General features: G+C 38.4%; 1 protein-coding gene across 1 annotated transcript in view; it reads right to left on the reverse strand.

Moving 5' to 3' along the window:
* Positions 1-11,855: 11,855 nt before the first annotated feature.
* LOC136860872 (gonadotropin-releasing hormone receptor) overlaps positions 11,856-19,237 on the reverse strand; it is a 141,233-nt gene continuing 133,851 nt past the window's right edge. The window contains exon 5 of the mRNA XM_068225999.1: positions 11,856-12,352. Coding sequence (XP_068082100.1) covers positions 12,118-12,352 — 235 coding nt within the window. The 3' untranslated portion in view covers positions 11,856-12,117. The remainder of the gene's footprint in view (positions 12,353-19,237) is intronic.

The raw sequence follows: 19,237 nt of genomic DNA on the forward strand, positions 1-19,237 counted from the left end.
ACGATTTGTAATTCAATGACATCTCACCCGGACTGGTAATTTGTATTACTTCATCTTTTATGTTGTGGTGTTGAAGGAAGAGAGAGATTTATACTCACGAAATTGACCTTGGTTCAGCAATTTTCCGAGTCTTGGTGGGCACTTATACAAGTTATAACATTAACAAGATATTAGTTGTATCACCTTAGGCCTATCTAATTTGATTCTAGTTAAATACTAGTCTTAATTAATCTCTTGTCATAGTACGTCAGGTCCAGGGGACAGGCACTGATGTTAATACAAGTGAAGATAAATATTTTACAACTACATACCGAGAGACAATAAAAAACTAAATACAGTAATGCAGCACAACCATTATCAGACGGTGAAGGTTCTCGTTGACAAATGGCAACAAACCTGTCTCGCATGTAGCAGGTTCTTAATCACTATCACAAGACGGAGGTGAATGACTGAATGCAGTGTTAAAGTACTGTAATTACCTCCTTATGAACCTCTGACACCACAGGTGAAAGCATTGGTTAGGCTGGATCTTCACGTTTAGAGAAATAGTAGGTAGTAAGTATTGCTCAAAGACAGTACTAATTGCAAGAATGAGGAAATTTTAAATATATATTCATTTTAAAAATCAGTCTGCGGTGATAAGAATCAGGGGCTTTGAAACAGAGGCAGCAATGCTGCAGTTTGTCCTCTCCCCCTGCTTTTCAATGTTTATATAGAACAGGCGGTAGAGGAAATCAAAAATATTTGGAAAGGGAATCACAATCCAAGGAGAGGAAACCAAAACAATGAGATATGGCGATGATATTGTTATTTTATCTGCGACTGGAGAAGATCTAGAGAAATTGCTGATTATTATGGACAGAGTCTTGGAGAAGGAGTAAAAGATTAAAATAAATTTCAAAAGAAAAGTAACAGAGTACAGTCGAATGAAGTTAGGTGTTGGAGGAAATATTAAATGAGGAAATTAAATCTTAAAGGAAGTAGATGAATATTGCTACTTGGGTAGTAAAATAACTAATGATGGCAGAGGTAAGGAGAAATCAAAGTGCGGACTAGCACAAGCAAGGAAGGCCTTTCTTAAGAAAATAAATTTACTCACTTCGAACGTAGATGTAGGAATTAGGAACATGTTTTTGAAGACTTTTCGTGTGGAGTGTGGCATTGTATGGAAGTGAAACATGGACTATAGCTAGGTCAGAAAGAAAGAGAATAGAAGCGTTTGAAATGTGGTGTTACAGAAAAATGCTGAAGGTGATATGGATAGATCGAATCACGAATGGAGAGATACTGCATCGGTGAGAGGAGATTGATTTGGCTAAATTTCACCAGAAGAAGAGATAGAATGATTCGGCACATCTCAAGACATCTAGAACTTATTCAGTTGGATTTTGAGGGAAATGTAAGCGGTAAGAACAGTAGGAGTAGACCTAGGCACGAATATAAAAAAGCAGATTAGATCAGATGTAGGATGCAATGTAGGAATGAAAGGATTAGCACAGGATAGGGTGACATGGAGAGCTGCGAATAGACCAGTTTATGGAAGGACGACTCAAACAACAAAAACAACAAAGGGCTGTATAACCGAGTTGGTAATGGTGTGCTCTTTTCAACTGAACAGGCGTAGGTTCGATTCCCTGTCAGGAAGTTGATGAAACAAGAAACGACATTTCTTTTACTGGAAAGGCACATATCCCTCAGTTTCAATCAGCCTAGTCCAAAATGAGTACGAAATCAATTCCTGGTAGCAAAGGTGGCAGGACATGGAGCTAACTTATCTGCCCTGTTTCCTTCAAGGACTTCCATGTCGGTAGGCCGAAATTCTTACCGGCTGTTGTGCCACGGGTTTCGTTTTTCAATTTCTTTTTAAAAATATTTCGCACGGATTCCTTATCTATGCTCTTTGTAACGTACCAGATCACCATACTGGTTGTGGGTGATTTAAGAAATTGGGAGCATGTGTTGAGAATGTAGCGGCCATGATGACAGGAGTGATATTACCTTAGCATTTGTTTTGAATTGAAAGGAGTGTCCATGGAAGCCAAGCTCTGCATTCGGGAGGCGAGTGGGTTGAATCCCACGGTCGGCTGTCCTGAGAATGGTTTTCTGTGGTTTCCCATTCTCACTTTCTCACTTCCAGGCAAATGCCGAGACACCACACCCGATCCATTCTTACCCTTCTCCTCACCTCAAATCACATCCACACAGTCATCTCCTGGCTAGAGGGAGGGCATCACCCTCAAAGTTGTCTACCTTACTCTTTTAGGTTAAAGAATGAAACTTAAGAAAAGCCCATGTGAAGAAATATAGAATGGAACTGTAAACTGCTTCTCATCCGAGATAACGGATATACACAACACGGCCAGTTATTTAACACGGCGAATAACTCCAGATGGGATGTGTCTTTCAGTATTATTTTTCTCACCGCTACGAACTATGATGTTACTTTACATACGCCTTCTTCAGCATTGATAACATTCATTTTCAATGCTTGTTTACTATGAAATAATGATGTGTTCCGAAGATGTTCGAGTTAATATAATAACTTGGGCTCTTCCTTCGGTCAGCGCGGTATATGTGTAGCAGAGTTTAGAAGGCAGTGAAAGACAAAAAAAAAAAAAAAAAAAAAAAAAAAAAAAAAAAAAAAAAAAAAAAAAAAAAAGGTAGGAACCCGATATCGCGAATTCATTAAGATGATGTGTTGTGCTTGTAAAATCTTTGTTGTACATACAGCAGTGTAAATAAATGCATTAAATAGTGATTAGTGACCAAGAGTTATAAGCAGTAACATATGGCGTGTTCCCTTTCTGGACTGAAATAATTTGATGTCTGGAGTACCAACAGAGAACAGTGACACGATCATGTTAAGCAGTTTACTACTCAGTCTGAGTATTACCAACAAGGTACGACAACAGAAAGGAATTCAACGTAAGTACAGGAACATTATTTATTACAATTTACCATCTATGTAGTCAAATTTTTAACGAGGGATAAGCCGGACTGAGGCGCTGGCCTTCCGACCCCAATTTAGCAGCTTCGATTCTGGCTCAGTCCAGTGGTATTTGGAGGGGCTCAAATATGTCAGCCTCATGTCGGTAGATTTACTGGCACGTGAAAAGAACTTCTACGGGACAACATTTCGGCACCTCGGTGTCTCCGAAAACCGTAAAAGAAGTTAGTAGGACGTAAAGCCAATAACATTCTTCTTATTATTATTACTATTAACGAAAAATAATTTAAAGTCATGGATCCCTTTGTGAATCAGTGGGGTGAGTTTCGAACTCTTATTTCGATTATCGTGGGTTCAAACCTGGTAGGATTCAAATTACTCAAGGGTGCAATAAATCCAAGGGGATGCCTAGTCGAGACCGCAAGGACGTGTTCGCTTTACCCGGAATAACGTGGGTTCGATTCCCCGCCATGAAGTCAAACATTTCCGGATCCTTGGCTGAATGGCCAGCGTAGTGGCGTTCGGTTCAGAGCGCTAGTAATAGCCACACAATATTACTATCATAGTCGAAAATGGTAATAAATGAGATTTCCACTTCTGAAGATTTCCTGAGATTCCTCAGCCTGCACCAGGTTAATTCACGGGATAAACGATAGCCGGGGTTAGAGCTAACCACTCCACATCCTCCTGAGGTTAAAAATAGTGGAAGCATTCACCTTACACTCCTCTAAGGGTTTTCTTGGCCAGTACGGAAATGCCGTTGCTTTGGAAATAATTCGGCTTTCCATGTCATATCAGCATGTAAGGGATCTCCAGTAATAGACTGCATTTGGTGTTGACCAGTCTCATCATCATCATCATCATCATCATCATCATCATCATCATCATCATCATCATCATCATCATCATCATCATAATCATAATCATAATAATAATGATAATAATAATCATCATCATCGTCATCATCAACATGTGTACTACCCATAGGCATGTTTTTGCACTGCAGCTCTCCATGGTCTCCTGTCTTCTGCCACTATTATAAAATCTGTGTAAGTTACTCCTTCTTAGATGTCATCTATCATCCTGTACCTCCCCCTTTAGCAAACCAATCCTTCCAGTGCTTCCGTTAATGAAAACTCCCACCTCAACAAGTATCCCATCCAGTTCTTCTCTTATAACTTGCAGTAATCTTCTCTACTTACCAATCCTATCCAATACTGTTTCATTTCTCACTCTTTCAATTCAGCTTATTCCCTCCATTCTCCTCCACATCCACATCTCAAATGTTTCTAGCCTTTTATCATCTTCTCTGCTCAATGTCCACGTCTCTGCCCCATATAATGCCACACTGCAAACAATGTCTTTTTCTCAAACCCTTATCTAATTTTCCGCATAATAATCTCCTCTTTCTATTGAATGCTTCCTTCGCTATAGCAATACGAGTTTTCACCTCCTGGTAACATCTAAAATCTTCATTCTTTGTACTTCCAAGCTATTTGAAGGCTCTTACTTTGCTGATATTAACTTTCCCTACCTTGATATTTGCTTATCTTGAGATTTACAGGTTTCCTTTCTTTCTCGATCAAACTTTTCTTTGACTTTGATGTACTGATTCTCATCCCACACTCCTCGCAAGCTTCTTTCATATCTTTTAGCATCTTATTTAAAGTTATTTCGCTTCCTGCTAATAATACCTTACCATCGGATAACCTTATACATTCCATTCTCTTTCCAGCAATATATATTCCTCTTTTTCCAGCTATGCATTTTCCAGTAATCTCATCCAGGTTAAGTTGAACAACAAAGACGAAAGGTAACAATCTTGTCTAAAGCCCCTTCCAATTCTGCTATCTTCAGACATTTCATTTCCAATACTTGTTCTTACTTTCTGTTGTAAATATAGATTACGTACAATTAGTCTTATCTCGTTATAATCGACTCCTTTACTTTTCAAGATGTCCATCAGCTTGCTCCATTGTACCCTAACGAAAGCTTTTTCCAAATCAATAAAGGCAACATAAATTTCTCTTCCTTTCTGAATATACTTTTTCCCTGCGTGTTTTAGCAGGCCTGTGGCATCTCTCGTTCCCTTCCCTTTCCTAAAACTGAACTGTTCCTCTCCAAAACATCTATCTAATTTCTGATCCAACCTCTATTGAACACTCTCAACAACACTTCAGCTGCATGAGAGATTAAACTGATATACCTATGCTCTTCACATTTCTAGGTAGGCCTATTCCTCTTTCTCTATTGGTATCATTACTGTTGCTGCAAAGTAATTCGGCTGTTTTTCGCTGTTACATATATCATTATAGAGGTGAACAATCTACCTTCTTCCCCTGATTCCTAAACTCTTCAACACTTTTGCTGGCAAATTATCGAATCCACATGCCTTCCGATTCTCCATCTCCTTCAGCGCCTTTTCTACTTCTGCTTCTAAGATCTCATAATACTTTTCATCCTCGGGCACATTTTCCCCCTTTTCAATTGTAATTTCTTTTGTTACCGTATTTGATCCTCCTTACCCAGACATTCAGAATATTATTTCCATCTATTCAAAACATTTTATGGTTCTTTGACTAATGTGCTATCCAGTATTTCTATTTCCACGTTATTTTTACCTCTTTTTACTATCAGAAGCTGGACAATCTATACATAATTGCATACTTTTCCTCTTACTCCATTTTCTATATTTCCTCACACTTCTCCTTCATCCATCTTTCCCTTGCTTGCTCAGTGTCTTTTCTTAATTCAGTGTTTGATTCCCATACTTACTTTCTCCTTTTTCATTTCCCACATTTCTACACTTTCTCCGTTCTTCCATTTTTTCAACATTTTTTCCATGATACATTATTTTCTGATACATTTGGATTCCCTAGTTCCTAGAATATTTTGGCAGCTTCCATAAGTCATTCCCTCACCTTTATCAATTTTTCATTTACACAATCTTCAATTCTGTCTCATTCCCCCTTTTCCATAAAACTGTCTTTCAACTCTGAAGCCTTCCCTACCTCCTTGTGTGTTTCCAAATTTAATCTTTCTCTTGATTTACCTCTCCACACATTTTAAATGTTGTTTTTGTTTCTGCTACTACAAGGTTATGGTCTTGAGTTTATGTATGCTCCTGGATAAGTTTTAGTATTATTCAGAAATGGTTTTCCGTGGTTTCCCATTTTCACACCAGGCAAATGCTGGGGCTGTACCTTAATTAAGGCCACGGCCGCTTCCTTCCAACTCCTAGGCCTTTTCTATCCCATCGTCGCCATAAGACCTATCTGTGTCGGCGCGACGTAAAGCCCCTAGCAAAAAATAAGTATTATTCAGACTGTTCCTAAATATTTTTCGTTTCAGAATATAGTCCAACTTATATCTTTAACCATTCAAACTAGATACCCACGTGTAGCGTCTCCTTTTGTGATTTTCAAATAAGGTGTTGCCCGCCATTAGCGAATTTTCTTTACAAATGTTAATTACGAGTAGCTTTCCACTCTTCTCATTTCTTACCCCCAATCAAAGTTTTCCTACAGTATCTTCTTCTCTTCCTTCAGCCACCAATTTCAGTCTCCCATAATAATAAGACATGCATTCCTTTTCCCTTCCTCAATAACTTATTCAATCTTAATATTCTTCCATCTCCTCATCACCCCGCTGGATACTTGGTATGTATTAATACCACATCTTTTGGGCTACCATACAGTTGTATCATAATCAATTTTTCCATCATTATATTGCACCTTCTTAAATTTATTTTCCAATTTTTGTCCTATCAATTTTCCTACTATTGTATTGTCTTATCCTGAGAAGGAAAGCTTACTATTTCCCCGTTTCTCCCCATCTTATTTCTTTTCATCTCCTGTTTTGCATTTTCTAGCTTTCCTGCTTACAATAGCGCACGGACATCCCACGTTCGAATCCTTTCCTTCTTTCTTTCATAGGTATTCCCTCTTAATGTATTCCTCTCCAGGGGATCCGAGTGAGGGAAAGATTTAACTCCGGCATCTTTTTCATTCAGAGCCATACAATGTACTACTTGGGAAATATAATGTGATAGCATCCCGTTAATTTTCACATAGGCAGTGAAAAATTAAATGTCGTATGGCTTTTAGTGACGGGAGTGTCTGAGGACAAGATAGGCTCGCCGGATTCAGGCCTTTTGATTTGACGCCCGTACGTGACTTGCGTGTTGTGATGAGGATGAAATGATGATGAAGACGACACATACACCCAGCCCCCGGGCCAGCGAAATGGCGGTAGTGCCAGACCTGTAGCTTACCGAGCTCGATAGCTGCAATCGCTTAATTGCGGCCAGTATCCAGTAATCGGGAGGTAGTGGGTTCGAGCTCCACTGTCGGCAGCCCTGAAGATGGTTTTCACACCAGGCAAATGCTGGGGCTGTACCTTAGGTAAGGCCACGGCCGCTTCCTTCCCAATCCCATACCTTTCCTATCCCATCGTCGCCATAAGACCTGTCTGTGTCAGTGCGACGTGAAACAAATAGCAAAAAAATAAAATATAAGGTAATCTGGAAACATTTAAATTTCCCAGCACAGTAGATTCCCTTATTTAAACGCAGTCGTCGTTAACCCTATTTTGTATGTAAATAATTTACAACCTACTAGTATCATATGTTCGACTGTCATACTGCAGAAACATCGTGTGTGTGTGTATATATACGGTCGTACAATAATAGATTCTAGTACCATTTTTGAAAGTTGAAGGCACCTCTCATCTTGTAAGCGATTCATTGCCTTTAGAAGAGTGTTCCTTTCAGGCGTACTCATTATAACTTGATCTTGAATTTCTGCCGGATCTTGCCAGATATTGAGTTATGTCATCTATTGCGCTTGGTTAATGCGTGAGGTCGCATGGCGCATTAACGTGAGTGTCAATCTTTGTACTAGTCGTGCACTGCAAATTTCCCTTTGTTAACATTTGCCATGGTTCATGTTTCTGGGTTACTGTAGTCACGTCCTAGTTCGTGAACCATGGGCAACGGCTGAGTGACCTAGTAAGTGGTCCTGAGAGTCGGGATACCAGTTGCTATGGAATGGGAGTGGGCATCTCGGACATATTCTGATTCGTGGCCCTCCTTGTGCTCAGGCGGCTAGGACTGTACAATTCACCGGTGGTCCATAACCCGTTAGAGGAGAGATCCTCACTTGGACTATGTGCAAGTAGGGTAGCATACTGCTTCATGAATTTACCGAGCTCAGAACATTTTAAGCAAGCCTCGGACCTATGGGAGTAACGGAGTCCCACTCCCATTTGACAGGCGAGGGACTCCTTGGAAACAGCTTGGCGAACAAAATGGAATTCGATGGGGAGCTATCAGTATTAATGGGGCTTATGGAAGAAAGAAAGTAGAACTGGCTGAGTCAGCAAAGAGGATGCATTTGGATGTGCTAGGAGTAAGTGATATTCGGGTAAGGGGAGATAACGAGGAAGAGATAGGAGATTATAAAGTGTACTTGACGGGTGTTAGAAAGGGAAGGGCAGAGTCTGGGGTAGGGCTCTTTATCAGGAATACCATTGCACGCAACATAGTTTCTGTTAGGCACGTAAATGAGCGAATGATGTCAGTTGGAGGAATTAGGACTAGAAGTGTGTCCGTGTATTCACCATGTGAGGGTGCAGATGAGGATGAAGTTGACAAGTTTTATGAAGCATTGAGTGACATCATGATCAGGGTCAACAGCAAGGATAGAATAGTGCTAATGGGCGATTTCAATGCGAGAGTTGGGAATAGAACTGAAGGATACGAAAGGGTGGTTGGTAAATGTGGGGAAGATATGGAAGCTAATGGGAATGGGAAGCGTTTGCTGGACTTCTGTGCTAGTATGGGTTTAGCTGTTACGGATACATTCTTCAAGCATAAGGCTATTCACCGCTACACATGGGAGGCTAGGGGTACCAGATCAATAATAGACTATATCTTAACAGATTTCGAATTCAGTAAATCTGTTAGGAACGTACGAGTTTTCCGGGGAATTTTTGATGATACAGACCACTATCTGATCTGTAGTGAACTAAGTATCTCTAGGCCTAGGGTAGAGAAAGTGAAATCTGTCTGCAAACGAATAAGGGTAGAAAATCTCCAGGACGAGGAAATTAGACAGAAGTACATGGATATGATTAGTGAGAAGTTTCAAACAGTAGACAGTAAGCAGGTTCAGGATATAGAAAGTGAGTGGGTGGCATATAGGAATGTTGTAGTAGAAACAGCAAGGGAATGCCTAGGAACAACTGTGTGTAAAGATGAGAAAAGGCGAACATCTTGGTGAAATGATGAAGTGAGAGCAGCTTGTAAACGTAAAAAGAAGGCTTATCAGAAATGGTTCCAAAGAAGGGCCGAGGCAGACAGGGATTTGTACGCAGATGAAAGAAACAGAGCGAAACCAATAGTTGTTGAATCCAAAAGGAAGTCATGGGAAGATTTTGGTAACAACCTGGAAAAGTTAGGTAAAGCAGCAGGGAAACCTTTCTGGACAGTAATAAAGAATCTTAGGAAGGGAGAGAAAAAAAGGAAATGAACAGTGTTTTGAGTAATTCAGGTGAACTCATAGTACATCCCAGGGAATCGCTGGAGATGTGGAGGGAATATTTTGAACATCTTCTCAATGTAAAAGGAAATCATCCTGGTGGTATTGCGAACAGCCAAGCTCATGGGGAGGAAGAAAATGATGTTGGTGAAATTATGCTTGAGGAAGTGGAAAGGATGGTAAATAAACTCCATTGTCATAAAGCAGCAGGAATAGATGAAGACCTGAAATGGTGAAGTATAGTGGGAAGGCAGGGATGAAATGGCTTTATAGAGTAGTAAAATTAGCGTGGAGTGTTGGTAAGGTACCTTCAGATTGGACGAAAGCAGTAATTGCACATATCTTAAAGCAAGGAAACAGGAAGGATTGCAACAACTATCGAGGTATCTCACTGATTAGTATACCAGGCAAAGTATTCACTGGCATCTTGGAAGGGAGGGTGCGTTCAGTCGTTGAGAGGAAGTTGGATGAAAACCAGTGTGGTTTCAGACCACAGAGAGGCTGTCAGGATAAGATTTTCAGTATTTTCCAGGTAATTGAAAAATGCTACGAGAGGAATAGGCAGTTGAGTTTATGTTTCGTAGATCTAGAGAAAGCATATGACAGGGTACCGAGGGAAAAGTTGTTCACTATACTGGGGGACTATGGAATTAAAGGTAGATTATTAAAATCAATCAAAGGTATTTATGTTGACAATTGGGCTTCAGTGAGAATTGATGGTAGAATGAGTTCTTGGTTCAGGGTACTTACAGGGGTTAGACAAGGCTGTAATCTTTCATCTTTGCATTTCGTAGTTTACATGGATCATCTGCTGAAAGGTATAAAATGGCAGGGAGGGATTCAGTTAGGTGGAAATGTAATAAGCAGTCTGGCCTATGCTGACGACTTGGTCTTAATGGCAGATTGTGCCGAAAGTCTGCAGTCTAATATCTTGGAACTTGAAAATAGGTGCAATGAGTATGGCATGAAAATTAGCCTCTCGAAGGCTAAATTGATGTCAGTAGGTAAGAAATTCAACAGAATTGAATGCCAGATTGGTGATACAAAGCTAGAACAGGTCGATAATTTCAAGTATTTAGGTTGTGTGTTCTCCCAGGATGGTAATATAGTAAGTGAGATTGAATCAAGGTGTCGTAAAGCTAATGCAGTGAGCTCGCAGTTGCGATCAACAGTATTCTGTAAGAAGGAAGTCAGCTCCCGGACGAAACTATCTTTACATCGGTCTGTTTTCAGACCACCTTTGCTTTACGGGAGCGAAAGCTAGGTGGACTCAGGATATCTTATTCATAAGTTAGAATAACAGGCATGAAAATAGCAAGAATGATTGCTGGTACAAACTGGTGGGAACAATGGCAGGAAGGTACTCAGAATGAGGAGTAAGGCTAATTTAGGAATGAACTCGATGGATGAAGCTGTACGCATAAACCGGCTTCGGTGGTGTGATCATGTGAGGAGAATGGAGGGAGATAGATTACCTAGGAGAACAATGGACTTTGCTATGGAGGGTAAGAGAAGTAGAGGTAGACCAAGATGACGATGGTTAGACTCTGTTTCTAATGATTTAAAGATAAGAGGTATAGAACAAAATGAGGCCACAACACTAGTTGCAAATCGAGGATTGTGGCGACGTTTAGTAAATTCACAGAGGCTTGCAGACTGAACACTGAAAGGCATAACAGTCTATAATGATAATATATGTATGTATGTATGTATGTATGTATGTATGTATGTATGTATGTATGTATGTAACATTTGCCATACTTTAAGTTTAGAATTATAATAATAAGCATAGTCACTGAAGGTTTCACCGGGCGAGTTGGCCGTACGGTTAGAGGCGCGTGACTGTGAGCTTGCATCCGGGAGATAGTGGGTTCGAATACCATTGTCGGCAGCCCTGAAGATGTTTTCCGTGGTTTCCATTTTCACACCAGGCAAATACTAGGGCTGTACCTTAATTAAGGCCATGGCCGCTTCCTTCCAACTCCTAGGCCTTTCCTATCGCATCGTCGCCATAAGACCTATCTGTGTCGGTGCGACGTAAAGCCACTAGCAAAAAAGAACCTGAAGATTTCATTTCCACGTTCATTGACTATAACTCTAGCCAATGAATAAAAAGTGTAGGCATAGTCTAATCTTAAAAAAATAGTAGAATTTAATTCATATCCTCATGTAAACTCTAGAAATTGTTATCGTTGTTTAATTATTCTTCTTCTGCTTCCATTTACTTGGGATCGGCGTTCTGCGTGAATTAAGCCCAATTTTACGGACGGATGCATTTTCTGATGCCAACCCTGTGCCACAGGTTAGCATGATTTTCAGAGTATATACAGAACAAATACATACCTTCTCTGAAACATTGATTTGTCAAACTTTTCCTTTATATGAAAAACTTTCCCAATAGTTACATTGATGTATAATCAATATGACATAACAAAACAAAATTACAAATAGTTAACAATGAGACAAAACAGGAAATGGGAACAATGTTTGATTAATAGAGAAAAAATAACTTTTTTTCTCATAAACTGTAAATATTGTATTGAGGTCTTTAGTCTGTTCACAACCATCTGAGGCCACTTTTTCCACTCAGTAAGGGTGAAAATATAGTTTTACTACTGATCTGACTTTTCTTTAGAAATTACTTTGTCGGTTGTTGGCTGAAATCAACACTCCGCTGTACCGTTGAGTAAACCCTGAAGTAAAGCGCTTAGCATCGGAATCGACTTCATTCATAGCCATGAGCGTCGTGTTCTCGTCGTCTCTCTTCGCTCGATCTGGCCCCCGGAGGGTGCGAGAGCCAACTCGAGGCTCTATTGTAGTGGCATTGCTCGCGGTGCTACGTCGCTGCAGACCGCTCTCTCTGTAACTGACAAACAAATAACTCACATCAACTTTTGAATTGTAATCTTGACGTACACATAGAGAGACAATACAATATGACATAAGCTGATAGCAAGAGAACACTAGTAGAAGATTGAAAAATGAGTAAAAATATGGCAATAAGGACTGAAATCTGTACAAAGAGGGAAATGATAGGATAATATGGTGGTTGATTGGAGCATATAAAACACTTAGGAAAAATATAAGGGAAATCAATTCAGTTTATGCATTAAAACTATGCAAATGGCAAACAAACTAAAAGACTCTAAAGAAACAAGAAAAATCAGAGATGTAGATGGGAAAACGTTCCTTCTTTCTTTCTTTCTTTCTTTCTTTCTTTCTTTCTTTCTTTCTTTCTTAATCTGTTAACCGTCCAGGGTTGGCTTTTCCCTCGGACTCAATGAGGGATTCCACCTCTACCGCCTCAAGGACAGTGTCCTGGAGCGTCAGACATTGTGTCATAGATGGGAAAACGATAGGTAAAATTGAAAATAAACCTATTTACACTCTTGTTAAGTAATTAAAATAGAATGAAAGATGCTAGGATGAACATAAAATCTTATTGAATATTTAGATTGATTTCACGGCCCGTATATTTTGTGATTTTGACATGTCTTATAAAAAATAAAAACAGTTTCCCAAAGACTAAAGAATTACTATTGTTTATTTCTTTGACACGGCAAAATCCTAAAAGATTGTCAGGTCTATATCATATTATTAGAAGAGTGTTGGAGGAGAATTTAAAGGACAGGAAAATATCGCAAATACATGTAGTTAGTAGTAAGTACTAGCATGTGGAAGTATCATAGACGCTACAATTTGGTTATTTGTATACAAAATACATCAATAGTCTAAACTTGTCTAATTATTAAAGTTATATTTAAGAAGAATTTACGGGTAAAGTAAACTATTTCTTTCTAATTATCTCTTGTAACATTTTATCACTGGGAATATTTTTAATATTATGTATTATAAAACGACTAATTGCCTAAATTATAATTACAGTAAAGATGTACTCCCTCTCCAGTTGGTGGTCAGCTGTGACTGACATAAAAGAGCATTCTGTTCAATTAATATTTTAATTACCGGGCAAGTTGGCCGTGCGGTTAGAGGCGCGCGGCTGTGAGCTTGCATCCGGGAGATAGTGGGTTCGAATCCCACTGTCGGCAGCCCTGAAGATGGTTTTCCGTGGTACCTTAATTAAGGCCATGGTCGCTTCCTTCCAACTCGTAGGTCTTTCCTATCCCATCGTCGCCATAAGACCTATCTGTGTCGGTGCGACGTAAAGCCACTAGCAAAAAAAAAATTCACGACCGCACTGCACTCGAAATAAACTTTCAGCGTATGAGATCCTGTTCAGTACGTATAGTACTGGTACCTGGTTGGTCATTTTTTTTCTCTACTTAACATCCCTTCGATATTTGCCATATGCACTTTTTTTTATGGCGTGTGGCCTCCGGTAAGGCCTGGTACAGATCTTTCGAGTTGACGCTCTGGGTAGACGGCTATGCGTACGGAACTCGACATAATACGTTACAAATTTATTTAAAGTATTCTATTAATTAATTCATATACAATATTCACAACTGTGGAAAGAGGTTTAAGACACGTATCAGAACGATGAAGTTTAATGTTTGATGTTATTAGCTTAATGGAAATTATCGATTAAGTCCATAGGAATAAAAGTAATGCAACAAGCTGAGAAATCTTAGCGTGCTAAAACACTGGCCATTAACCTTATTGTAGGACATAAATGGCCTACTCTTGAAATCTTCTCGTACGTTTAATATTTCATCTTAGGGAAATAATAACATAGATTCTAATGTTAGACCCTAATATCTTCCGAATCCTAGAACCAAATACGTATTAAAAACAAACATATACACAACCTAGAAAAGATTATTCTATCGTCATGTGGCATGTTAAAAAATAAACCTCATAAACTGATCTTTTACTACTTAAAACGTCCATTGAACAGACTGGGTTCAGTATTTAAAATTTAACAACTACTATACATCATGTTGTGTGTGTTGCTGCTGTTAATTTTATCCAATCCTGGTCTACGATGGTAGCATTTGAATTTTTATAACAATAATAATAACAATAACAATAATCTGATTAGGTTTTGCTTGTGTTTCATTTTACATATGGTTTACATATTCTTAGTATTATTACATATTTTTACATATTATGGGAAGAATGTACCATTGTTGCTTATATCTAGGTAATTATTCGAAGCATTTAAAAATCTTGCCATATCGTTTAATTTTCAAATTATAGTAAAATAATTGTCGAATTTCATCTTTTATGGAATATATTTCATTTGCTAAAGTTGGCCTTTTCTTTGGCGCTGCCAACAATACCCTATACGTATTATGTCAAATTAATTCGTTTTTACGTCTTCCATTTATACGGTTTTTACTGTTATATCATAGGTCCTCGAGCGAAAAATGAATCGTTTATACGTTTGATAATGAACACGTGTCACTAAAGAATTGAGAAGTAATCTTAAGAACATAAGTAATTTAATAGCGTCAACAATAACATTAGTTGAGAAAGCCCCAATGAGAGTTTAATATTATAAAGGACATCTGCCGCACGTAGCCTTGCCACCTGAATCTATCTTAACGAAATAGGACGAGGCACTTTGATTCAGCCTGTTAGTTTCTACAATGGGAATTTTGAATCTGTTAAATCAATTGTAGATTCATTTCTTTCTAAGTCGGCAGCATCAGTAATAGATTCTCAGAGTGAATTCAATGAACACAGTGTATTCAGCGATATTGCACATACCAGGCGGCTCGGGAGCGCCGTACTTTCTACTTATAAATGTACCGCATGTACAAATGATGAATGGGATATCTACTAACTCATTTTCACAGGGGCACTACTGCCAGCAGGCAGGTTACGTCAGAATATGAAGAGATAACAACCATTCTCAGCATGCTCCTCAGCGCTATCCCTCTAATGCAACGCCTTGGATTAGTTTACAACTGCATAGTACTAGGCTGGTGTTTGTACTAGTGTACAGCAGCACTACATTTGATGTCTGCATAACGGGAACGGCTAGTGCATTCAGCAACGACGAATACACAGACATCATTTTAATCTGTGCAGAAGCCGGCGAGAACGCACCCGAAGCCCCAAACAGATGTCTGCCTTCTACACACGTATTTCGCCGAACAGTATTTTTTTTGTTTTATACAAACAAATCTTTTATAGAATGGAATGTCTACACGTGTATACATTAAATAAGTTATTAAATTTTCTTTTCTGCACCGTGGACATATTTACAAATGCACCCTGTTACGGAACGTGTGCAGTAAAATGACTATTTGTTTCACAACATTCACAATACAGCACGTCGTAGCACTCCTTCGAAAACAAGTGATTAGGCATCCCATGCATCACTATTGAATGCGGGACAATTGTAAGTGGAAAGTACGGCGCTCGCGACGCGCCTGATATTCAGAGCAAATTCACTTGGATTGTAGAGTGCTTTAAACGCTAGAGACCACTGACCTGCCACTTCAAGAATCTATGAGAGATATGCAGAATGCTAAATTGAAACATAGTAGTACCATGACAGGACAAATCGACGTCAGATTTCTAACAAACTCCATGCAGTTACAAACGAAATTTAGGTTATTTAAGTTCTACATCTGTTTGCAAGATCATTCGTGGCAAGGTAGTTTTATCAGCGCCAAAACATCACAATGGAAAACATGAACAAGTACTTGGTGACACACTGCAAACCAATAGTTACCGTACTAATAGTATTACTATGTAAGGGGTTTCAAGACAGATTCCATATTATCCTTATTTAGTAACGTTTATTTGTTTCATTTACAGGGCATGAGGGCAACAGAAAATTAGCTAGAACAATTTATTGTATAATATTCTCCGCGATTTGCAGAGGATAAACTTTTTTCAAATACCCTTCTGAATTATTTTGATTATACTTTAAATGCGATTATTTAATACTGCAAAATTTAAAAAAAAACCAGTAGCCTATGTAATTTATCTAAAGCAACAAAGATGTATTTGCCATAAAATATGAAGGTGTTTAAAGCTATTTTAGAGTCTCATATCATCACCATAAGTTATAATAAAAGGAATATACGAACATTTTTGTAAATTTAGTGAGTTATGCTATTAAATATTTTATGCATTTTAAACGCGGTACATATTTTGCGAATATTACATATTTCACCGATATTTTGTACATTTTACGTACACAGTTCGTACTTTTCACATTACATAAACATCCGAGCCCTACTCCAGAGTTTTGTAATTCCAATGTAAAACTATTAAAATTGCGTCGGTGTGTGGAATTAATGATCTGATTAACAATGTAACACATATTAAGAATACGAGCATTCTAAAAGCGTTTGATAAACCTTTCTACTTTTTTTTATAGATATTTGTCGACAACCTAAAAGAGTTCATTTTTGATACATTGTTCTGCCCCTCCAGTCCATGGAATTTCCGAATCCACATTCCTAATTATTGCAGCATCAGGATAGGGATTGCACGTTTCCTTTGCATTATTAACTGCTCTTGGGCTCCATGGATCACCTGATCGTCTAATGAGAAAAAAGAAAAAAATATTCAAACTTTTTAGGCCTTTTCATTTGTGAAATTACTAGTGTTTCGCCTCAGGGTAGCAGCGGGCTCATCAGTAGGGTTGCTACCTCTTTTCAGGACGCTCGCGGCTAGTGCACCACTGAACTGAAAATCAGAGGCTGTTGCTTTGATTATGACGTAGGTTGAATGCATTTATACATAAAATATGACGCAAGATACGATTCTGAGAAGCACGATTTTGGTGATATTTCGAAATATCAAAACTCCTCCAACAAGTCAGAAAACTGCAATTATTATTATTATTATTATTATTATTATTATTATTATTATTATTATTATTATTATTATTATTATTATTATTATTATTATTATTATTATTATTATTATTATTATTATTATTATTATTATTGTCCGATTCGTCGGCTGAATGGTCAGCGTTGAACTTTATCTTCATATTGCGATCTTTCCTGCTTTTAAAATTACCACTCAAAATTATTCACCTATTAATGTCATTCCACGCCATCTTTCCACTGACAGCTCGGAACACACCACTTAATCGAGCAGCTCGTCTCTTTTCTCCCAAGACTTTCCAGTTCAAACATTGCAACATTTTCGTAACGCTACTATTTTGTCGGAAATCATGCAGAACAGATCGAGCTGTTTTTCTTTCGACTTCTTCCAGTTCTCGAATCAAGTAAGCCTGGTGAGTGTTCCATACACTGGAACAATACTATAGTTGAGTTCTTACCACAGTCTTATATGCTCCCTCCTTTACATCCTTACTACAGTCCATTATATCAACACCTAGGTACTTACAGTGATCCCCATAAGGAACTTTCATCCCATCAACGCAGTAATTAAAACAGAGAGGACTTTGCATGTTAGTGAAACTCACAACCTAACCTTTAACCCCATTTATCATCATACCATTGCCTGGTGTCTATCTTACAATATTGTTGAAGTCTTTTTGCATTTTCTCACAATCTTGGAACTTATTTATTACTCTATACAATATAACATCATCCGCAAAAAGCCTTATCTCTGATTTCAGTTCTTATATCATTTATATATATAAGAAAGCAGAAAGTTCCAATAATACTGCCTTGAGGAATTCGCCTCGTGATCAGATAATGCTTTACATACTGTAATATTCTACGTTCTATTTTCTAGAGATATATAGCCCCCGATTCAGTCACTATTTTGTCCAGTCCAGTTTCACTCACCTATGATCTACCCTATCAAATGCCTTAGATAGGTCAATCACGATACAGTCCATTTGACCTACTGAATCTAAGACATCTGCTGGAATCCTACAAGCTGAGCTTCAGTGGAACTGCCTTCTATCGAACCAGTTATTAATTTCGCAATATCTAACATAATACAAAATAATGCTTTCCCAAAGCTTACACACATTTGTCAGCTTGTTGTTGTTCATACGGAGCCCATGGCCGAAGGAAGTCAGTTTTCTTTTCGGATGAAATACGTTGTCTCTCCTACCTTGATAAGCACGCCATTGTTTTTCCTCAGCGTACATGCTCCTTCTGTTTAAGACTCCCGAATTCTTTATCCCTATCCTTCATTTGAGCTTCTTTGAGGCCTTATTTATCAGGATCAGGCTTATCGTATTGACACGTATAGCACCTCTTGTTTATTGGAGAGGTAAATTACCATCCTGCAGTAAAATATTGTGGTGCACTGTTGTCTTATAGGACAGAAAGCAGTCAAAGGGATGTTTAACACATTAAAACACATTAAGCACATTAAGATCATGATTATTATTTTTAACAAATCAAGTAAAAATACAATAATTCATCCGAGTCCAGGAGCAGTTTATTTTAATTAAGGTCTATGATTTAAGTAATAACATGTGAAAGTAAAAGGGTCTGCGTCAATGAGGCGGTAAAGGCGTGGGTTCGATTCCATTTTAGAAAGTAGAAGAACTAAGAACGGATTTTCCATTTTTGGCGTGACACACAACTCAGCCTACAAGAAATGAGTTCCAGATTAATTCATTGAAACAAATGCGGCCAGTCATAGAGCTAACCACTCTCTCACTTAGTACCGAGTATACGAATAATGAAAGCCGAACACCCTCAAAAGAGACTTCATGACATGCATGGAGATAGATTTGTATGAAAATACACAACTTACTATTGCGAGGTTTATTTATCGGCTAATAAACTATTGCTGATAGAGTCTTCAGGGATGATTCTTTCTGTATATGTGAAAGCTTCTCTTCACATCACATCTTTAAGATGAGTACGCATAGAATATTCGAATTCAG

The sequence above is a fragment of the Anabrus simplex genome, chromosome 1 (assembly GCF_040414725.1).
Source record: "Anabrus simplex isolate iqAnaSimp1 chromosome 1, ASM4041472v1, whole genome shotgun sequence".
In the NCBI taxonomy this organism is placed as follows: domain Eukaryota; kingdom Metazoa; phylum Arthropoda; class Insecta; order Orthoptera; family Tettigoniidae; genus Anabrus; species Anabrus simplex.